This window comes from Hippopotamus amphibius, chromosome 8 (assembly GCF_030028045.1).
Source record: "Hippopotamus amphibius kiboko isolate mHipAmp2 chromosome 8, mHipAmp2.hap2, whole genome shotgun sequence".
Lineage (NCBI taxonomy): Eukaryota > Metazoa > Chordata > Mammalia > Artiodactyla > Hippopotamidae > Hippopotamus > Hippopotamus amphibius.
In genome coordinates, this window is record NC_080193.1 from 73,871,027 (window position 1) to 73,894,916 (window position 23,890).

At 47.4% G+C, this 23,890-nt stretch overlaps 1 protein-coding gene across 3 annotated transcripts in view; it reads right to left on the reverse strand.

Moving 5' to 3' along the window:
- Positions 1-3,160, reverse strand: part of AGAP1 (ArfGAP with GTPase domain, ankyrin repeat and PH domain 1) — a 549,901-nt gene extending 546,741 nt beyond the window's left edge. For all 3 annotated transcript variants that reach the window (XM_057744262.1, XM_057744263.1, XM_057744261.1), the window contains exon 1: positions 2,535-3,160. In XM_057744262.1, coding sequence (XP_057600245.1) covers positions 2,535-2,697 — 163 coding nt within the window. In that variant the 5' untranslated portion in view covers positions 2,698-3,160. The remainder of the gene's footprint in view (positions 1-2,534) is intronic.
- Between the last annotated feature and the right edge of the window lie 20,730 nt (positions 3,161-23,890).

The window sequence follows — 23,890 nt, forward strand, 5'->3', positions numbered from 1 at the left end:
GGGAGTTCTTACACAGCTGTCTGCCTCCATACCCCACAGCAACGCTCTCCAATTTGGTGTGAGTGAAGAACCCACACCCTACACAATTGCACAAAACCGTTTCTGCATAATTCTCTCCTCACAGGAAAAATGCTGTCCTGTCACAATTGAGCAATCTTCTCAATTTCCAAAATACCAATGATGTCAACATAGATCACAACTGTATCTTAAAACCGGCAGAGTGAGAGAACGTTTCATTATAACAAATGAACTTATATTTCATTAGGGGGGCCAGTGGAAGGTGCTTTGGGGCACTGCAGACGTAGGTTCAAAGGATCCTTTGGTTCAGACCCGACTCCGACCTCAGTCAAATGTTCAGGAGGTCATTATCCTTCCCTGAAGCTCCATCCTCTATAAAATGAAGCTGGCCCACATTCTCTCACAGGGCTGGTGCGGCCACACAACGAGCTTATGAATGCAAGAACATTCTTGCTAAAGTTCTATACAAGTGAAAGGTGGTATCATTGTTAACAATACTGCAAAGAACAGAAGCATATTTGAACGGTTCTTAAGCCTGGTTAAATTAACCACAGCCCTGACACAACATAGGCATTTCTTTTGTAACAGAAAAATAATAGCACTGTCAAAGTCCCAAGCAGGATTCATCACTGATTCTGAGCCTTATTAAAAATGACAAGGCTTCCAGCCAAGAAGGGGCCTAAAGTCCAACATCGTACAGGAAGACATCAAGCTACCAGAAACCATCACCTAGAAACCATGCAATGTTTGGGGGTTTTTTAGAAAAGAAGGAAAAGAAAAGAAAAAAGAAATGACATTCTCTTGCTAGAAAGTCAAACTGCTTTGCGGGGAGTGCCCGAGACCCCAGAGTCGGGCTTCAAGGATGGAAAATGAAAACAAGGCAGCATGAATCACACTCAGCCAGAGGTCTTTGCAGGAGACTAGGTGCCCTCAGCCAGGTGCATTCAGGGCTAGTCACCAGCTTTCAAAGTGTTTCATCAGACTCCTGTGGATGCTGCCAGAAAGCTGTGGGGAGACAGCGGAAATAGGCCCAGGAGCCCTTCACTGGGGTGGCCACAGAGCCAGAGCCCAGACTCTGGAGGGACATCTCTGCAAGCTCACCCGGCATCAGCAGCTGTGTGCCGGTCCCACGGCCTCCCGCAAGTCTTGTCAGAGGTACACTGGAGCCTCTGCCCCTCGAGGAATCTGGAAGCATCTTAAATTGCCAACAGGGCGGCCAGGTGCTCTGAAAGCCAGGCCCACATAAGGCTGGAGCACTGTTCAGATCCTCCTCGGAATTAGCAAGTCCCTATGGACACAGGCGGCCAATCAGCAGCCTGGCTGGCACGCTGTTCAAGTCCATAGGGCTGCCAAATGCCAAAAGGATCAGCACCACCACATCCACCTTCTCCACCTAACTGGCCAAGCGTCAAACCAAGACATTCTAGGGTTACCAGTCCAGGCAGCACAGTGCCAAAGCAAAGCGCTCCTGAGGCCAGTGCCCCCTCGCCTGCAGATGGAGGGGAGCTGGGCAATGCCTGCAGCTGGGTTCTGGACACACTCCTGCCAGGCCTTGGAACATTCTCAGTGTTCCTCAACTGCGGCCTGAGTGGCTTTTGGTTAGGACAGTCCTATGTTATGGACAACCCACCCTTCAGACCTTTTGCCATTACTGGTCAATGGCAATCAGAGGGGAAGCAAGGGAACAAACCGGAAGCCAAGTAGCAGAGAAATAAGAACCACGGCAAACCAGAGAAAACACAGACCCAGGAGAGGCAGAACCAGGCTGCACCTCTCCTGAGGACCACTGCCTCGCCTGACTTGCAGGAAGGGTGGATGGCTTCCCAGTGCCAGGTGTGTGAAAGTGAGACCCCCAGGGAGGGTTCTTCTGATATGGCCCAGGACTTTTGGTAGAAAACACTTTATAGAGGAAGCCAGCCTCTGCACAGAAGCAGGTGGACCAACACCGGGCCAGGATACTGCCTGCAGCCGGGCTGGCTCTCCGCTTGGACTAAGTTCAGCTGCCTCCACTATGCCTCCGAAATGGGCAAAGATACCAAACGGGTGGCCCTGCCCGCGTAAACACGCCAGCCAGAACCTCGCTCCGAGAAGCAACACTTCTCAAAAGACCTCTTCAACGTCCAGCAAGACGCTCGGCCCCGGCCTGGTAACCTGTCACCGTCCCGGGGCGCCAACCCCTCCGTCTGTCCCCCCCGGGCTTCGGCTGGGCCAGGTCACTCGGGTGGCACAGGACGCGGCGGCACGGAGCCACTTTCTCACCGGAAACTCTACTGCCCATTAGCACATTCTCGCCGGCGATCCTCCTTCCCTGGCAGAGCTGGCTGGCGGCGCGCTCGCCCGGCCCTTGGCCTCCCCCTCCGCTCTCGCCCGGCCTCGCGGGTGAGAAGCACCGCAGTGCCCGCTCGGCGGGGCAGCCGCGTGCCACGACCCGGCGCGTGTGTACACACGCACGCACACACACGCGCGCGCCCGCTCCCCCGCGCTTTCCAGAAGCCCCGCGGCGGCCCGGCCCTCACCTTCGATGGCGATGACGTGCTCCCGGATCTGGTTCTGCAGCACCGGCTCCTCCACGCGCTCCAGCAGCTCGTAGATGGAGTAGATGTTGGGGTGGACCGACTCGAAGCGCTGGATCTCGGCCCGGATGGCAGCCGAGTTGGCCAGCTGCTGCTGGTAGTTCATGGTGCAGGCACCGCGCCCGGAGCCGCGCGCCCCCCGCCGCCGCCGCCCCGCGCCCCGGGGCCCGCGGGCCGCTGAGCCCAGGGCGCCGCAGCCCCCGGGGAGCCGGGCCCGCCAGCGGCGGGCGGAGGAGGCGCGAGAAGAAAGGAGCGGGCGGAGCAGGCGCGGTGCCGGCCCGCCGACTCAGTTCATGGCCGGGACGCGCGGCTGGCGGGCGGGCGGGCGGGCGGGCGAGCGGGCGGGCCCCGGCGCCCCGGGTCAGCGGGCCCCCATGGAGCGCGCCGCGGCGGGCGCGGCCGGCCCCAGAGGAGGCTCGCTCGGGCGCCTTCCTGCGCCGCAGCCTCCTTCCACCCTTACGCGCTGCCCCGCCGAGCAGCCATTAAAGCCCAGGCAGCCGCCGCGCTCTGAGCGCCGGGGCCGAGGGCCGGCCCCCGGGCAGTGGCCGCGCCGCTCCGGGCGCCCGGCCGCGGCGTGGGTCCGCGCGCTGCGTGCTGCGCCGCCCGGCGCGCCGGGGCCCCCGCGCCGAGCCCGCCGTGCGCCACTCGCCGCCCGCCGAGCCGGGACCGAGCCGCAGGGGCCGTGCGAGCCGCGGAGCCCGTTCCGAGCGGAGCCCGTTCCGAGCGCCGCCCGCCGCCCGCCCGGCCGGCCCCCTCCCTGGCACGCAGGGCTCCGGCCCACGTCGGCCCCGCCTCCGCCCGCGCCCCGCCCGCTGCCCACCGCCCGCCGCCGCTGCTGCGTCCTCCGCGGCGCTTCCCAGCGCGCCGGATCCCGGGGAATTGCGCCAGGCTCCACCCCGCGCCTGCCTCTGGGCTTCCTGGGACTTGTAGTCCGCGCCGCGCCGCGTCGGCGCCCCGCCGGGACCGCGAGGAGGGGGCGCGCACGACGCCCGGGGCCGGCGCGCGGCCGGGGCCCGCGGGGCGAGGGGCGGCGCTCTCGGACTGGCAGACCCGCAGCCCCAACCTCTCCACGCGTCGCTGCGCTGCCCCGCGGCAGTCCCCGCATTTCTGTTTGTGTCTAACGGGAGGCGGTGCGCGACCCCGCCCGCGGTTTTGTTTGTGTCTAACGGCTGGAGGAGCCTCCGCGACTCGCCGCGTCCGCCGACCGCACTTTGCTGCCTCCCCTCCCCCACCCCCATTTTTAAACTTTGTCTCCTTTTGCCAAAGTGACACGAGTGCTTCCTCTTAATAAACTAAATTTCTTCCCAAAGGCGAAGAGCCTCCTTAGCCGTGGCGGCGTAGGTATTCACACTCCACGAGTGAAGTTTAGACGGGGAGGCGAGGTGCAGTGAAATACCACGGGGGCTCCCTAGGCATCCTTCTCCTTTAAAATAAAAAATAAAAAAAATTTGAGATGTGGGTCTCAGGCTACAGCCTGCTCTGCGTAGGTCCCCAAGCCTGCTCGCCCACCGCGATCCCCGTGTAAGCTCAGCCCCTGGGACTCGGTGGAGCCGGACCGCACTGCAGCAGCGGCCCCAGCTCATAGAGGGCTAATCCCAGAGGTTTGGGGCAAACCAGATCGTTGCAGATGTGCGGAGCACCGATGCGAAGCTTGTGCGCACCGGTCTGGTCCCTGCCCCCACCCACCCAAGTGACCTTTTGGAAACGGGACTCCGCCACCCCGGCATCCCTGATCAAAGCCAGCTGAGCCTTCACTTGGTTCATGTGCAGCCCGTGTATGGCTTACACACCCTGGTATCCAGCCCCTTGGGTTACACTCTCTGAGCTCACAATCCCCCCAGACAAACGTGCCGACCACCTTCAGCACTCTGAGCCTTTGCTCATGCCCTGCACGCAGTCAAAATCCAAGCAGGGTCCCTGACGCATAAGGCAGAGTTCACGATGGCTTTACTCTCATCTTTCATAACTGTGGTAACTGAGATGCTGACATGTGGCCTTATCTTACTTAACCTATCAGCAGTCATTGATCGCTCCCCTCCTTGAACCTTTCTTCTCCTGCCTTCTGGGATAACATGCTCACCAGGCTTTCCTACTACCTTCCTGGCTTCTCAGTCCTTTTTGTGATACACTCTTACTCCCCTAATCTCTTAAATATGGAGAGCCGCTGGGACTCACCTCTGCATCTCTTTTCTATATGTGGGAATCTCTGTCTTTTGGGTGTGAATATCATATACAGGTTAATGAACCTCATATTCATGTCTCTAGCCCCGACCTCACCCCTGAATCGCAAATTCATATCCAAATACTTCCTCAACATCTGTTGGATGCCCGCTGACAATTGAAATCTAACATGTCTCAAGCTGAACTTGATATGCCCTCCCCCTGCTCCTCCTGAAATCTTCTCCGTTCTAGTTATGGGCAACTTCAGGCTTCCTTTTGCTCAGGCTGACAGCCATCCTTGATGCCTCTCTCCCCCATACCCCAAATAGTGTCAGCTCTGCCTCCCCAAGATCCAGAATCTCACAGCTTCTCACCACCCAGCACCACCAACCTGCTAAAGCCGTGATCATCTTGCCTCTGGGTTATTGCTAGGAAATTGATCTCCTGGCTTCTTACGTTGTGCCCTTACAGTCTGTTCTCAAGCAGGCAGCCCTGGTGAACCTTGTAAAACCTAACTTAGGTCATGTTAAACCCTCCCGAGACTCCTGTCCCTCTCCAAGTACAATTTAGCTCCTTACTCTGGTTTCCAAAGTCATACACACTAGCACTTATCAAGAGCTGTGCAGGGTCTGAGAGGTCCCCCTACTTGTAAGCTAACAAGTTAGCCTGCTGAAGATATGAAACTCCTGGGTCAGAAACAAAGGACTGTATGATTCATAGCGATAGCAGTACCTAGAGTATCAGCATTTTCATGAGCTGGTGGTTCTCAGAGCCCCAATTCCCAGAGGTCCAAGAGGTCCAGATGCACATATAGCGGATTGCCCTATAGGAGAGGAATCCTGAGCTTAGAGAACCCCAATCTTTTATATGGGCAGTAAGCATTCTGCCCTATAACTGTGACAGAAGACCCTATCTTCATCTCCCAAGGCTGTTTGCTCTACAAAACTTCTTGAAAATGTAGTTCAGAAAAAAGGCGTTCCCTACCTCTGCCCTCAGATGTGCAGAAGTGCAAGAGACCAAAAGAGGATTGTCCCTCCCAGCTCTGTGGTGTCCCTCCCACCACAACATGTGTCCTTCTGCCCCATTCTCCCCTCTTTAGCCCTGCTGCCTGGCCTCCTTGCTGTTCCTTAAATATATCAGGCACACACCAGACTCATGTATTTGTACATGGTGTTTCCTCCATCAGGAATGCTCTTCCCCTAGCAATTTCACCAGCTCCATCAGTTCCTTCACACATTTACTCCAGAGCCACCTTCTCTGAGAGGTGTCCTCTGACACCCTGTCTACAGTGGCATTCCTCTTCACCAACACTTCACATCTTCCTTCCTTGCTGTGGCAGGAAAAATAATGGCCCCCAAAGGTGCCTACATCCTAATCCCTGAAACCTATAACTATATCATCTTACATGGCAAAGGGGCTTTGCAGATGTGATGAAGTTAATGATGTTGAGATGAGATTATCCTGGACTGTCTGAGTGGGTCCAGTGGAATCACAAGGGGTCTCATAAGAGGGAAAGCATCAGGGTCAGAGGCAGAGAAGAAGCTACGAAGACAGATACAGGGATGAGGTGGAGAGAGAGGTTGGAAGAGGCTACACTGCTGGCTTTGAAGATAGAAGGAAGGGGCCATGAGCCAAAGAATATAGGCAGCCTCTAGAAGCTGGAAAAGGCAAGAAAATGGATTCTTTCCTAAAGGTTCCAGAAAGAACCCAGTCCTATCAACTCATTTCTGACTTGTGACTTCCAGAACTATAAGGTAAATAATTTGTGTTCTTTACACCACTAAGTTTGTGCTGATTTGTTACAACAACAATAGGAAGTTAATACATTTGCTTAATTTTTTTCTAAGCACTCATCCCCATCTGATACGGTACATACTTTACTTACTTACCTTGGGTGTATTCTGTGTCCCCACTAGAATATAAACTCTCATGAGAGCCAGGATTTCTGTCTGCTTTGTTCCCTGTTCTATCTCCAGCACCTATAAGTGCCTGACACACTTATAAGTGCCCAATAAATGCTTATCAAATTAATGGCTTCCTCTATTAAATTGTAATTTCCATGAAGACAAGGATGATCTCTCTTCTGCATGGTCCTTGCCTACTGTAGGGGCAATAAATATTCAATAAGTTACCAAATGAACAAATATTCTCCTAAGATAAGGGCTCCATTCTCATCATATCAGGGACATAGTAGCTGTTCAATAAATATTAGTTGAATTGAAATGAAAGTTTTTCTAGCAACATGAGACCCAGTGGTATTTACCAAAGGTTACTGCAGATTCATCTTATGTGAATACAGCCAAGAATTGGGGCCAATTTTAATATGATAGTCCTTCCAGGGACTTTAATTTGTGAGTGAAAACTTTACTATGAGAGCAAGCTGGCTTCTAAAATAGTGAAATTTCTCCTGTCACCAGATGTATCAAGGAAAAGCCTGATGACCATCCGATTCATTCATTCGTTTGTTTGTTCTTCATTCTCTCCTTTATTCATTCAACAGATCTTTTTTGATCACCTACTATATCCTAGACAGTGTGCTACATTCGAGGAATAGAAAGATGAAAAAGGTGATGCCTACCTTTAGAGAGCCTCCATTCCAGGGGACTGTCTGTAGAAGAGGCGTTACTTTTGGGGTTCCATTTCTGAATCCAATTCAGAGATTGTGAACAGTAAGTGAGAATAGCTAGGAATGAAGGTGCCCATGAACCGCCCACCCCCCATACATACACACACAAACATGAATACGAGGTTTACACACTCAAACATCCAGTGGCTGAGTTAGAGTTGGATGAATAATTCTGGTCATGTCTAAGTAAAAGTGTACGTTTAGGGCATTTCCACTAGGGCCTCGCCATAGACCTCTATATTTTCCTACAACACAGTGGTGTGAGTTGTGTCCTCTGTAGAAAAAACTTTATAGTCATGACTGTAAACATCAAAATGCTCCCCATCCCCCAGCCTGCACAGGTGCCCTGACGCATAGCTACATAGCTATTCCACCCAAATTATCTCTAAGACGTGTTTTAGAAAATGTATGAAACATTCTGTGTCTCTGGATTTTTATGTGCTTTATCCATTTACCTGAACTGGAATTGATTTCATTAGATTACTTGGCACACTTGGTTGGAGAGCTCTGAGATTTTTATTTGACATGTGTGTAGACTGTAAAATGACAGAGGTTGATTCATCTCACAGGATCATTTGCAGAAAGCAGAGGGTCACTGTGGGGAACTAGCATCTCATGAAGGCTTTGAGCTCCTGATGGAGGTGGGAAGGGGCCACATAGGGCAGGAGAAGAGAGGAGGGACCAGAAAGAGGGGGAATTCAGAAAGGGCCAAGACAAAATTTCCTTATCCTACATTTTGCTCTCTGGGGAAATGACTCTGGGGTGAGGACCAGAACTTACACAAAGTGTGTTGGCAGTTTTGCAGTTTGAGCACTAGGCTGATTTGGACTAGGCTCTGCCTTTCACCTCTACTCCGTGTAGCTCTTGTTCTCCTCCTGGCACCGCTGGGCTGCAGCAGGCATGTGCGTCTCTTCGTGATGGCGGACGTTCAGGAGAACAAGCCCCACTGGGCAAGCTCATTTCAAGCCTCTGCACTCTTCACATTTGCTGACCTTCCCGTGGCCAAAGCAGGTCACAGGACTGTGCCCAGAATCAGGGGAGGGAAGCACAGCCCCCACCCCCAAGCCCCGCCCTGGGAGGACCCTGCACAGGTATATGGCAAAGGTGTGGCTGTGTAATCCTAATGCCGCGAGGTAACATAGAGCTGGCCATTAGTCCAGTCTGGAGTGCCATCCTCGGTCGTGCAAGTGAGCACTTTAGCTGAAGTTGCGTTCTCCAGTCAGTTGTTTGGCCCAGGGAAGAAAGCAGTGACATCTCACAGGGCAGTTGCGGACATCAAATAAGATCTGTGGGCAAATACTTTGTCAACTGCAGGTATTAGATGGAGCAAGGAGTTCTTTAAGCCTTAGTGTACTTGTGTGTAAAAGATAGATTATAACACCTCGAACACTGAATTATTACTGCTATAAGACCTACAGTCAACTTTCCCAAGTTCACAGGCCATAATAAGTGCATAATCCATATCTGATTTACTCCACTTCTCTAAGAGAAGCGCTAGAGGGGCAGCCTCCTCCTTTTCCGTACACATAACTTTCCCAGCCATCGAATGCAGCAGAAGCAGGGATACAGAATTTCTGCGGACAAAGCAATACGCCTCCTACGTGTCTTTTCTTTCTCCCCTCCCCCTCCCCTCCACTCTTTTCAAGGCCCTTGGCCACCTTGTTGAGAGGAAGCCCAAGCCCAAGCCCAAGCCCAAGCTTGGTGTGAATACAAGATCCTTCAGACGATTCCAGCTCCCAAGCTCTGAGTCTTCCAGCTGAGGCCCAGGTAAGGTAGAGTGAGACAATCTTTTCCCTCCATGCCTTGTCTGAATTCCTAACTCGTGGAAACTCTGAGAGATACTAAATGACTATTGCTGTTTTAAGCCACTAAATCGGGGAGTGACTTGTTCTACAGGAATAGACACTCACGAAGAGGGGATCCTTGAACCTGTGAAAATGTATGAGAATCATGATACGTATGTGAGAATATATGACATTTTTGTTTCTTGATTCATCATTTATTGAGCATTTGCCCTGACTGAGGGCCCCCTTGAGAGAGCGTCCAGTGTCCCCATCAGCTTGCTTGTCATCTCCAGGCCTCCCTGATCTGGTGCCTGTGGCTCATCTTCTGAAACGGTGTCATTAGTTTCCTATTGCTGCCACCACCAACACAAGCCTGTTATCCTCTGGTTCTATAGGTCAGAAGTCTGACACGGGTCTCATCAGGCTAAAATCAAGGCATCAACACCCCATTCCTTTCTGTAGGCTCTGCTTAGCATCTGTTTCCTTGCCTTTTCCAGCTTCTTGAGGCTGCCTGCACTCCCTGGCCTGTGGCCCCTTCCTCCATCAATTTCACAGCTGGCAAAGATGAGTTGAGTTGTTCTCACATCATATCACTCTGATCCCCTCCTTTGCCTCCTCCCACTTTTCAGAACCTTTAGGATTATATTGATCCCACTTGATAATCCAGCCTCATTCCCCCATTTCAACATCATAGGATTAACAACCTTAATTCCATCTGCAACCTTAATTCCCCTTTGCTGTGTTAAGGTAACACATCCATAGATTCCAGGCATTAGGACATAGACATCTTTGGGGATATTATCCTGTCTATAACACATTAATAGACTCTGCCACTGTTCAGTATTCATTTGCTGTTTACTATTTGGGGTTGTCAAGTATAAGCAGTTGCATTTGAACCTACCTATGTATAACTAGAAGGGTTTTGAAAAGAAATACTGGGTTCCCACAATCAGCCTTGGACCCACCCACACCCACACCCCTCAGTGTCAGGGAGCCTTTGAAAGTCATGAGACTTGTGTAACCTAATAAGTCACCTACCACTAACATGCTCAGAATCCCCCCAAAGGACCCCACAACTCGTGATGCAAAGGGATGGAAAACAGAAACCAGACAAACATGGTCTTTAAAGGCTTCATTTCTTTTGCACTTACATATTTATGTCAGTCAGTCCTTATCTGTAGGATTAAAAGAATATCTTCCTAATATGCAGAGTAAAAAAAAATGAGCAGTAGTACTCTTTGGCTCAAGGTCATTTTAAAAAGATTTTCATGTTTACTGGATATTCTTAAAATTAATAATGGACGCTACATGATTTATTGAGGTTTTCTAAATCCCACTGAAGATGTGAAAGCTTCCTGTATGAAATCCAACTTTTATTCCTCCAGCTGTCTGTCACTAACATGGGAGTGTGGTTCTTAAGGACCGTTAGAAATCTTGGGGCAACAGAAGGTGGGATCAGAGTTCAGGGTAGATGGGAGCTAACTGAAGCTGAACCATGAACATCACTTTTCTGGAAGGTGTCTTGGTTCTGCCATGTGGAGCTCTCACTGCTGACGCTTCCCCTCAAACCCTCCTTTCTCTGGAGGCCAGTTGCTCCTGTCCTCAGAGTTCCAGTTATCTTGAATCACCAGGAAGGAATTCACCCCAAGCCATGACACTTTGTGACACTCATTTTTCTCCTTTGGATAAAGGTCCGGGACGGAAAACAAAAATTCTGTCACCATATTTTCCTAAATTAAGGAGCAATTGTTATTCAGAGATGCATTCTCTGGGTCAGATTCTTTAAGAGGTTGCAAAACCAATCTTATCAGCAAATAGAATAGAATACAATAGAATAAATAGAAGAGAGTAGAATATCAGTGCATCACAGGTAGTGGGGGTGAGTACTGTTTAAAGGTAACAGTTGCTCTGTGAAACTTTTGTTGTTTTGTGAAGACAGCAAGGAAGTGCTACTTCTCAAAGGACAAACAAATAATCAAACCCCCCACCCCCTCACCCCCCACTTCTCCCTGGGTGTCTTTGCTAAGCATAACTCTTCTGCAGTTTCCATGTTTTATCTGATTCCTATGGCCCCTGTAACAAATTACCACAAACTTACTGGCTGAAAACAACACCTTTTTAAAAAATATATAAATTTACTTATTTATGGTTGTGTTGGGTGTTCGTTGCTGCACGTGGGCTTTCTCTAGCTGTGGCAAGCGGGGGCTACTTTTCGTTGCAGTGCAAGAGCTTCTCATTGCAGTGGCTTCTCTTGTTGTGGAGCATGGGCTCTAGGCACATGGGTTTCAGTAGTTACAGCACGCAGGTCAGTAGTTGTGGCCCACGGTCTTAGTTACTTTCGCGGCATGTGGGATCTTCCCAGCCCAGGGATTGAACCTGTGTCCCCTGCATTGGCAGGCAGATTCTTAACCACTGCACCACCAGGGAAGTCCAAAACATCTATTTATTATCTCAGTTCTGGAAGACAGAAGGCTGGAATGGGTCCCATGGGGCTACAATCCAGGTGTGGGCAGGCCTACACTCCTTTGGGAGGCTCTGGGGAGAACCTGTTTCCGTGGCTCGTCCAGCATCTGGAGGCTGCCTTCAGTCCTGGGCTCGCGGCCACTTCCTCCATCTTCAAAGCCAGTATCACAGCATCTTCAAATAACTCTCCCACCCTCCTGCCTCCCTTTTTAAAGGACCTTGTGATTACATTGAGCCCACTGATGACCCAGGACAATCTCCCCATCTCAAGATCTTTATTTTCATCACATCTGCAAAGTCCCTTCTGCCATGCAAAGTAGAGTAATTTTCACAGGTTCCAGCATTAGAATGCAGATATCTTTGGGGGCCTTGATTCTGTCCACCGCTGACACTGACAGTGCAGTGGAAACAGACATGGGCTTTGCATATTTCACTGAGATACATCATGGGCTGTCCCTCGGACATATTCACATCAACACTCACTAAGCGACCACCCTCCCAAAAAACAAAAATGAAAAACCGAGCCTCTTTGTAGGAAATAAAAGCACTGTGAGCTCTCCTCAGTTTTACCTAAACTTAATTGAATATTCTAAAATTCATTCAATAAAATCCATCGTATTATGAAGGAAACCAGTTACATTGACTTCGAGTGATCAAGATATTTAACATTTTGTGATATAGGAGTAAACGCTTCTCTAGTAACATTTTTTTTTGTTTTTTTTTCATTGTGGTGAAGTACACATAATATTAAAGATACCATCGTAACCAATTTTAAGTACACAACCCAGTAGTGCTAAGTATATTCACATCGTTTTATTCACATCTTTTGTTATGCATTCAATCTCCAGAACTCTTTTCATCTTGCTAAACTGAAACAATGTACCCATTAAACAACAGCTACCCCTCCCAGCTTCCCCCAGCTCCAGGCAACCACCTTCTTACCCTGTGTCTCTGTGAATCTATTCTAGGTGTCTTCTGTAAGTGGGATCATGCAGTTTTTGTCTTTTTGTGACTGGCTTATTTCACTTAGCATGATGTTTTCAAAGTTTACCCATGTTGCAATATGTGTCAGAATTTCCTTCCTTTTTAAGGCAGAATGATATGCAGTGTGTGTGTGTGTGTGTGTGTGTGTGTGTGTGTATGAATGTATACCACATTTTCTTTATCCGTTCATCCACTGACTGAAACTTGGGTTGCTTCCATCTTTTGGCTATTGTGAATAGTGCTGCTATGAACACAGGTGTGCAAATATCTCTTGGAAACCGTGCTTTCCATTCTTTGGGGTGTTATACTTATATATATATATATATATATATATATATAATTATATTATATATAATATGGGATTGTTGGACAAGGCAAGTCCTTTTGATGGCTGTCAGAGTGCAACTCAACTCTACCAGGTTCAATCTGCTTCCAGACCAGGGTTCCAGGTGCTAAGATTTGTGCCAGAAAGTAGTTAGAAGTCTGGTCTCAGATTGTCAAAGAATCAACACTTTGCAAGGGACCTCAGAGTCCCTTTTGTGCACCAATGAGAAAACTGAGGCCCCCGTGGGTGAAGTCACTTCCCACACTACTTGTTAGAAACAGACCCAGGAGCGAAACAGACCCTGTGAAAGTTACCAAGTCCTGAACCACCCTGAACCCAGGGTGGGGATCAGCCTGGCTAAGACTCCAGCAGCCAGAGTGGAGGGTGGTGGCGGCTCCAGTGCAGAAATTCCACTGCTTTAGTGGAAATACCCTTCCCCTTGCCTGATGCGAATACAGCCACACAAGAACTGTTTCCCTAGAATTTTCCCACGGAGTCAGCCGCTGTTTCTTTTTCTCTTTTCCAAATGAAGATAAAAGGCAAAGATGCCTTATTCTCCTAGCAACCTGCTCAAGCCGTCTTCTGTGTGTGCCACGAAAACTCTGCTCTGTGTTCATGTCGGCTCCTGGGGGTGTGAAAATGCAGCACGCCAACCTTGGATTTGCAGCAGTTTTTAAAGTGGATGTTTATGGAGACACAAGCTAACACAATCGTGTAAATCATTTCTCTGTGTATCAAGCGCAAAATGCATAATTCTGAGTGTAAGAATTCTTCTCTCATAAAATGAAAGATGGATTTGCTTCTACAGATTCTGTGAGCTGATTAAAAACCTAGTTTTATACACATAGCTTTGGCTGATAAACAAATTAGACATTGAGAAATCAGATGCAAATAAGTAGTTTACAGACACTTTTGAAATTATATAATCTTCTCCCAGATCATATGAAAACCAAGTAACTGATTTAGAAAGGATCTGTTGAGGCATCTGAAAGGAGGGTTTCTGTAATATTTACCAACTGTTTTTTTCTCATCACATTTGCCATGTATTTTTGCAAGTATCTTTGCACACATGCTTTGTATTTGTTTTATAGACTATTTGCTAGAATATCTTCAGGGTGTTTGTTAAACTTCAGGATTTAATACCTTTAGCAAACTGTTCCTTTTACTGCACCCTCTGAATGTGCACAAAACAACAGCCCCCCAAAAGGACTGCTTTTCTGTTCTTTAATTTTCACTTGGTGTCCAAATACAGTTCAGTTTAAATATTTATCAAAAGGCCTCTAAGTCCTTGGCTGGGCACCTGTTAACTTTATCTTGTTTAACCTTCAAAAGACATGCAGGGCAGCTAACATCAGGCCTGAGGGTCAGGGAGGAGGTGACTTGCCCAAGGCTGTAGCCAGACTCAACACACCCAGAGGGTAAGGCCCAGTTTTCTGATCTGTGCTGCCTTCCCTTCTAATCACAGTGAATCTCCTAATTTTAAAAACACAAGGGAAGGAATTCCCTGGCTTCCCAATGGTTAGGACTCCACGCTTTCACTGCTGAGGGCCTGGGTTCGATCCCTGGTCGGGGAACTAAGGTCCCACAAGCTGGGCGGTGCAGCCAAATTAAAAATCAAAAAAAGAAAACAAACAAAACACAGCAGCATGTTTCATCAGTGTGAGCACAGAGTCATTTTCTATGATATGGAAGATGAGCCTATTACCAAACAGATCTAGATCGATGTGCCTGGTTTCTGCGGAGCATCTTCCATGCCCTAACTGTACTCTCTCCTGTTCTCAGCATGCACTGTGTTTTGACTGTTGGGTGATGTTTTGCTGAGCTGTGACCCACCCAGCTCAACATGCTGCCTGACAATAATCCCTTCCTGAGTGTCACACTCTGCCCAGGGCGTGAACCTGCCATGCAAAGGAGGCCCTGGCATGTGCCCAGCTGGGATCCAGGGCACACTGGGCATCAGCATGCTGGCCAGCTTTCTGCGTGTATCCGAGGAACGTAAGACTGACTCTGGAAAAGGAACAGCAGGAGTGTGTTTGGACTTGCCTCCTCTTCTTAGAACAGTGGTCCTCAGATGTGTTCCTCGGAGCCCCCTAAGGAAGCCTGCTCGCTGTGGGGGTGGGATGTGAGTCCTTGGGGTTCTCCCTCACCCCCAACGCTGATTCCCTTTACATAAAAGCTCCACTTTTATCTTATTAATATGAAACGTTCCCCATTAGATGCACTTCGGGGCAGGGGTGTTAGTTAAGAAGCAAGATGCATCAGTGCAAGATGTCAGAAAACTTTCCAGGTACTTAAATACTTCCTAGACCCATGACACTTCTGCATGATGGTCTGTAGGCCTGATCCACGTGGGGTGTTTTTGTTCTAAGGGACATGGAAGATAGGGCACAGGGATGATGCGGGCAGAGGAGGAGTTTGCTTCCTTTCCTGACACTTCCCTCCCTCCACTTCTATTGTATTTCCCTTCCCTCCTTCCCTCCACCAACAGTGGAGAGTGGCTGACAGAACATCAGGTGAGGGGTTGGAAAAGACTATTTCTGTATGGCCTGTGAGGTAAGAATCGTTGTCACATTTTATTTAAAAAGTCAAAAGGAGAGTATTTTTATAACATTTGGAGGTGAATAAAATTCAGATGTGGGTTCTAAATAAAGTTTTATTAGAACACATGCACACCCATAGGTTTGCACATTGTTACTGTCTGCTCTCACACCACAGAGCTGAGTGGTTAGGACAGAGACCAAGGCCTGCAAAGCCTAAAACACTTATCGTTGGACCCGTTGCAGAAAGAGTTTGCTGACCCCTGTGCAAGTTTTAGAGGGTCCAGCCTGGTTTTAGACGGGCTTCTGGAAGACGTTGCCTTAACAGCAGACCTTATTTATTTTTTTTCCTAATTGAAAAAACATTTTAATCATCTTATCTCATTGACCTTTCTCATGCTTGAAGAAAATCTGAAAAAATGTTGTTTGCACAACTGCCTTCTAACTTACCCAAATGAGTCAACAGCAGACCTCTAGTCATAACAGAGCAGGGTAAATTCTGGGAAAAAGTCAGAGAGTCCTTACTCTGGACTCCCTTGTAGCTACAGCTATTCTGTGGGCGACTTCTGAATACATGACAAAGGACTAGCACAGTGAATACAGAGCCTTTATTTTGATGCCCGTGGGACTGAGTGCGGAGGAATTTTATGAATATGCTAACAGGACACACCAACCTTGGGCAACTCATTTCGCAATTTCATTGGTTATGTTGTACCAACCAAGTCTTTGAAGCAGCTATGTAACCAAGAAACAGTTTACTGAGTATCACACAAAGCTGGACAGAGCTTGGTGGGTAGCTTGGAAGGAGAATGATTTGGCCGCCATCCAAGCAATAATCACTGAATATTTAATGTATGTCGATATGAAGCTGGGCTGCTCCAGGAATGTAAAGAGACAGGTGTTCTGGGGTAGCTCGAGCCAGCCCTTGCTTCTGTTCTCCATGGCAGTTCAGCTCTGCCCCAAACCTGCAAAACTCATTCAAAGAACTGAGGCTCTAGAGGAAACTGGAAACCACCCTCCTACAGTGCAGTGTGGTGACCATCTTTGGGCTTCTCACCTCCATCCAGTAGGATTCCTTCAGAAGCAGACTCTGAGAAGATTCGAGGGCAAGGAGTTGATTCGGAAGGTGATCCCAGGAAGCCTGGGATGGTGAGATGGTGGGAAGTAAGATAAGGAAAGAAAGGAAGCCAGCTTAGGGAGGGCTTCTGAGAAGGGTGTTGCTGTAGGCAACTGGGGCTCCTTCTCCCAGGTCCTCTAGAAGGCTGCATGGGGTCACACCAAGTAGTCCTTGTCCCCGATAGGTGAGGAAGCCAAAGTGATTATCTACCAATTCATTCGTTAAGGGCTGTTCTCTGAGGCATCAGTTCCCTGACATTTCAAACCCAGTACATTCTCGTGTTCAAACAGCTCTCAGGTTCCCACAGGGGAAATCCATGTGTGGGTTTGGGAGGCGAGCCTAGGGGGTAGGGAAAGGTACCAGCCATGGCCCCACATCCTTTTCCACACACTGTACACTCCTTGCGAGGATTCTGGGAAGCGTGTGTCTGCCAGCTCAGTTCTCTTGTGGGGGTGTTTGTGTCCCTGGCTGTCTGCTGCTCTAAGGGGCCGCAGACCTGGCTCATCCTCTATCCATCTTTGGGGTTACAGGATGGAGAAGAGAGTCTCATAACTGGTGGGTGGGGTGGGGCTGCGGCAGAGGAAGGAGTAGGGATGAGCCTCAGCTAGGTGTGGGGACTGGGGGGCTTCCCTGTCACAGCTACCACCTTTCTATCACCTGGGGTAAAGGACTTCCTCTCCGGGGTTTCCATTTCCTTGCTTGAAAAATGTCAGATGGTCCAGAGGACCTGCAAGCCAGCACTTCTCAAACTTTAATATGTACACAAATCACCAGGAGTCTTATTAAAACTGCAGGTCCTGATTTAGTAGATCTCAGGTAAGGCCTGAGATTCTGCACTTACAAGTTTCAGGTGAAGTCATTGGTCTCATATTGTATAGTCAGGCTTAGTGTACCTGGTCCATCAAAAATCTCTAATTAACCAGGATGGGACGGAAATGGGGTCTTACAACTTCTTAGCTGTTAATGGAAACATTTTTGTGGTTGCTGTTCTAATCCTTGCTATTAAATTTCTCTCTAAAATATTTTAGACCACAGACCTGTTTTAGGGCACCCATAGTATTTGTAAAAACCAAAGCAGTTTCTAGAAGTTTCTTAGAAATGAATGTGATCCCTTTGTCTTTCCTTCACAAAGCTAATTTCTCTGGGACTCCAAAGGGCCTGCTTGTGCCGTTATCCACTTATCATCAGCCTGGTTCTTATAGGCACAAAGTCACTGCCAGGTTTATAGGGTGAAATACTCTAAGTGGGGAGAAGTAGGTGTTCTATCCAATTCTTTCCCCCCAGACCTGGAGTAGAATCTCACAGTCTTTCTGGCAGCAATTCTGTCTCTGGGCAGTTCTCCCGCCTCTGCCTTGCCAGCAGACTGGACCACGGGTGGGCTCACTCTCTGCCAAACTACTCTTCCTGGAAGTGATGGTCAGCCTGACCAGTCTTGTCTTGTGATGTGACCATGCCAGACCTGTGCACAGCACCTCCAGATGGTTCTTAATTATGGACGAGAAAACAGAGGCTTAAAGCTAGCCTCAAGTCACCCAGAGAATAATGACAGAGGTAGTGGTAGCACAAATGTCTGGTCCAGAGTCCTCTCCAGGAAACCACTCAATCCAACCACAAACAGAACCCACATACACCTGTCCACTTGATTCAAATTCTGGCTACTATTAAATGCATGATTTAGGTGAATTCATGACCATCTTTGGGCCTTGGTTTTCTCATCTGTAAAATGGAGCCACTAAAACACCTACTGCATACAGTATTATGATTATGTTTCTGGGACTCTTATTAGTAACACCTGCAATCTTATTAGTAACATTAGTTACTAATTTAATTTACACACATGCAATTATAATATTTAATACCCTTTTACATTTGTTCTCAAACTCAAAGTATGTCTAACTGAGTTAGGTTAAATGTGCCCTTTGAAATTTTTATTTATTTATTTATTTTTTATTTTATTGGCTTTGTTGGGTCTTTTTTGCTGTGCGCAGGCTTTCTTTAGTTGTGGTAAGTGGGGGCTACTCTTCATTGTGGTGTGTGGGCTCCTCATTGTGGTGGCTTCTCTTGTTGTGGAGCACAGGCTCTAGGCACATGGGCTTCAGTAGCTGCAGCACATGGGCTCAATAATTGTGGCTCACGGGCTCTAAAGCGCAGGCTCAATAGTTGTGGCATATGGGCTTAGTTGTTCCACGGCATGTGGGATCTTCCTGGAGCAGGGATTGAACCTGTGTCCCCTGCATTGGCAGGTGGATTCTCAACCACTGCGCCACCTAGGAAGCCCTATTTTATTTTTTAAGATATATGCATGCGTAGGCTATGTTGGGGTTAGTGTAAAATGGAACCAGTCAACCAGCCAATAAATGTTTACAGAGCACCTGCTCTGTGCAAGGCAGTCAGTGCCCTGGGGATGTGGGACACCATAGTAAACAAGAAAGACTCACTTCCATCTCAGAGCTGTCGGCGTGGATGGAGGTAAGCAAATACTTTCTCATCACTAATTAACTCATCTCAAGTGTGTGCTCCAGGGGACTTGAGGTGAGTTACTCTACATCAGCCTCAGTGTCTTCTTTGGCCCAAGTGTTTGGGCCAGATTTCCATTTTCCTTTCCCTCAGGTTTATGTGTTGATTACCCTGTAGCACCTGAACTTCCCTTTGACCTTGATCTTCATGGGAAAGATGAGCTTAAGGTCCAGGCTTGAGGAGCAGAATCTGCTCAACTTTTGGCAAATGACAGGGTTGTTTGTTTTGAAGAGAGGAAGTAAATGTTTGCAGAATAATAGAATTGAAAAGCCTTGAATGGTAGAAGGTGATTTCAAGGCTCTGTGGGAAGAGATGGGGAGAGTGAGAGACTCAGTGATAGACAATCTGGTCTAAAACCTAGAGAGAAAATTAACATGACTAATGGGAAAATTGCATTGTTTTACTATATGACGTGTGATTTTTTTTTCCCTATATGGCATTCTTTTCTTTCCATGGAAATCAGTAAAATCTGCATTACTTGCATGTGTGTTGGACCCAGACATGGATTTCTTTTTTGGATTGAGGGGGTGTTGAGACTATGTGAGGGAGCATCACTCAGGGTTCTCCCACAGGTGCAGGTGTGTGGGTGGGGTAGGAGAAGGGATCCTAGTTTTGCATTGACATTAGCTCGTGCAGCCTCATGCATCAGTTCTGGGTTTGGGGGCAGAAGAACTCCTATGGCCAAAATATTGATCCATGCAGTGCTGCCCAATGCTGACTGGCCAGGATGTATGGAGGGTCCTGCAGGGGACAAGATGTGGCAAGGGGCACACTTGCAGCACACTTCTCCATCTTGCCTGGAAAGGAACAGCCCAGCTTTGTGGGATGTTTTATCACGGTGATGGAGTGGAGGGATGGGGACTGAACTGGGTGGAGTCTGGAGAAGCTGATGCAATGTGAACTAATCTTTGTGATGCTGACTCCTTTGAGTTCAGCCCGAGCTCTTGTATCACCTATCTCTAAGATGCTGGAACTGTCCAGAGGTCAAAAATGCTTTTAGAGATTCTCTAACCAAACAAACCTATCTTCATGATGCTATCCCAGGATCCCAGGGAAGCTGGGAAGATCCTTGTGGTGGTATCAGATCAACCTAAGGTCTGAAAAGATTCGAGGTGGGAGAACCTGAGAGCAGATTGTTGAGTGTCAGGTTCAGTCTGGAATGTAGTAACCTCATTCCCAATTTGCTTCAGCTGAGCTTGTATCCAATGATCATCTATCACAAAAAAAGCAGGTTGGAATGTTTCCTGGTTTCAATTTGGAAATCTAGCCATCCCCGCCCCTCTGTTTTGTTGACTGTCTCCCCACATCTGTTAAAGGTGCAGAACTCTTATTTTCTTCTCACACGTGACACTCCAAGGGCTTTTCTCCAGAGAAAGGGTTGGTGTGGTCATGTATCCTTGGATGGAGCTGGGCTCAAATGGTCCAGGAATTTCCCTAGGGGGCAAGGCTGATGCTACAGACTAAATTGTGTCACCCAAAATTCATATGTTGAAGCCCTAACCCCCAGTGTGACTGTATTTGTAGATAAGACTTTTATGAGATTAAAGGTTAAATGAGGTTATAAGGATGGGGTCCTAATCCGAAAGGATTGGTGGCCTTATAAGAAGAGGGAGGGAGCTCTATCTCTCTACTGTGTGAGGACAGAAAAAAGTGGCCATGAACAAGACAAGAAAAGAGCCCTCATCAGAACCCAACTGTGCTGGCACTCTGATCTTGGACTTCCAGCCTCTAAAACTGTGGGAAACAAGTTTCTGTTTTTCAGGCCACCCAAGCTATGGTATTTTGTTATAGCAGCCTCAGCTAAGACAGCTACTGTCTTCCTGGCTTTGTGGCTCATCCCTGTCAGCAACTTATAGGCACTGAATACTATTATATCCCATCTGGAAAGCAATGTGGCAACGTGTTGCAAAAATGTTATGTCTTTGGGGCTTCCCTGGTGGCACAGTGGTTAAGAATCTGCCTGCCAACTCAGGGGACACGGGTTCAATCCCTGATCTTGGGAGATCCCATGTGCTGCGGGGCAACTAAGCCTGTGGCCACAGCTACTGAAGCCCAGGTGCTGCAACTACTGATGCCCGTGCACCTAGGACCAGTGCTCCACAACAAGAGAAGCCACTGTAATAAGAAGCCTGTGCACTGCAATGAAGAGTAGCCCCTGCTCTCCACAACTACAGAAAGCCTGTGTGCAGCAAAAAAGACCCAATGCAGTGAATAAATAAATAAGTAAATAAAAATTTTTTTAAAAAAAGAAATAAGGGATTTATTAAAAAAAAAAGTTATGTCTTTGGTCTTGTAATTTCAGTCCTGAGTATTTTAAGGAAGCAATTTAACAGGAGGAAAAAACTATACATTGAAGAGGTTCATCAGAGTAGTATCTTTCAGGTTATCAAATCAGAAGCATCCCATAATGAGGAATAGGCAACAACAGAACAGGGTGTCAACGCAGGCAACACAGAGATGTGGAAAATACATTTTATGTTGCATGGGTTAGAAATAAAAAATGATACATTTTGTGTATGTTTTAATTAGATATGTGAAACGTGTATCCATGTGAAGGACCAGAGAAAGAGAATATGTTAACATGGAATGAGTTAATTTAGGGGAGTGGGATGTTAGAGAATTTGAAAAATTTAGACATTTTCCCTTATTGACTTTTCATTGTTTCTACAGAGAACAAAACAAGGCTTATACTTGTCAGCTTCCGGGCTTGGCAGTGCCTCCCCCAAGCCTGTTTGTCCCCTCCCGGCTGAGTTTCCAGACCCACAAGAGGCCTTCCATGCCACCCCAGGGGCCCTATTCTATGACAGAACGTCCACTTGTCACAGGAACTGCGCCCTCCTCGCCATGTAAACTGTCAGCGCAGTCCCCAACAGCCTCCCTTGCACCTTGCCATTAACCTCGCACCTGGGCTCACCTCTGGTTAACAGGAAAACCTCCGTGAAGCCCGGAGCAAAGACCAACTTCAACTTTCCACAGCTTGACACTGGCTGGCCGTTTCTCTCGCTGGGGTGTCACATGATTTTCTCACTGGGATGTCATATGATTTTGATGACAAAATCGCCTGGAACCAGATCCTTCTCTGAGTCAGAGCTAGATGCTCTTGCCGAGTATCCGGTAGCTGGAGTTAGGTGATACGTAGCCAGGCATTTTGACCGGGGGTTCCTGCTTTCATTGTGTGTTGGGCCCGAGTTTCACCCTCTAAACTTGCCCTAGTCCCTTTGTCTACATGACTTGGGTAAATACTGTCCTTTTGGATTGAATTTAGGTAGGACGTGCTGACCATTTTCCATTTATACAGCACCTTTATCAGTTTTTGAAACTATTTCCTTTCTAATGTCAACAAATGAATGCAAATGGTAAAACAAAACAGCCACTAAAAGGTGGAAAGAGAAAAATAAAACTATGTCCCATCCACTAGTTCCATTTATTGGGAGTAATTATTAGCAGATTCTTGTGAACCCTTCTGTCTATGCATATTTGCACATATGCAGCATCTCTATGAATATTCTGCATATCTTAAAACAAAACCAAATTAGGATTATACCATGTACTGTTCTCGCATTACATTTTTCACTTAATTATATATCTTTGGGATCTTTATCAGCACTATTTTTTTTTTTTTTGGCCATACCTTGAGGATCTTAGCTCCCCGTGCCCCATGCAGTGGAAGAACAGAGTCTTGACCGCCAGACCGCCAGGGAAGTCCCAGCACATGTTTTTATTTTTTTCTTTAAGAACTTTTATTGAGACACAATTGACATACAATAAACTGCATATATTTAAAGTGTAAAATTTGATATTTTTTTCTTATTAATAATGTATATATGGCAATCCCAATCTCCCAATTCATTCCAACACCCCCCCAACCTACCTCCCCTTTCCCCACTTGGTGTCCATATGTTTGTCCTCTACATCTCTGTCTCTATTTCTGCCTTGCAAACCGGTTGATGTGTACCATTTTTCTATATTCTGCATATGTGTTAATATATATTTGTTTTTCTCTTTCTGACTCACTTCACTCTGTATGACAGTCTCTAGATCCATCCATGTCTCTGCAAATGTCCCAATTTCATTCCTTTTTACAGCTGAGTAATATTCAATTGTATATATGTACTACATCTTCTTTATCCATTCACCTGTTGATGGACATTTAGGTTGCTTCCATGTCCTGGCTATGGTAAATAGCCAGCAGATATTTTTAACGGGTGCAGTTTTATCCCGCTGTGTGACTGTAGCATGATTTAAACCATTTAATAGGCCATTTGATAGATATTGAGGTTTGTTGCTTTGCTGTAATAAATAATGCTGCTAGTGACCATTTTGTGCACATAACTTTGTGCACATTTGCAGGTTTATTTTAGGGTACATTCTTAATGATGGAAATACTGCATCAAAGGTAACGTGCATTTTAAATTTAGATTTCTACTGACAAACTGCCTCTAAAGAGGTTGCTCTGTTCTTCTACCGACAATGTACGAACCCACTAGATTTTTCCATGCTCTAGCTCATGATGCATGCAAACTTTTAAATTTTGCCAAAGATAGTTGAAAAGTGACCTCTTCCATTATTTAATGATGGTATCATAATTATTTAATTTGCATTTCCTTCATTATGAGTGAAGTTAAACATTTTGTCATATATTTGTTGGCCATTTATATCTTCAGCTTTATGAAATGCCTGGCCCCTGGCACATTTTTCTTTTGGGTATTTGTCTTTCTCTTATTATTTTATTAAGGAAATTAGCTCTTTATCTGCTCATGGGTTATAAATCTTTCCCTGATTTTTC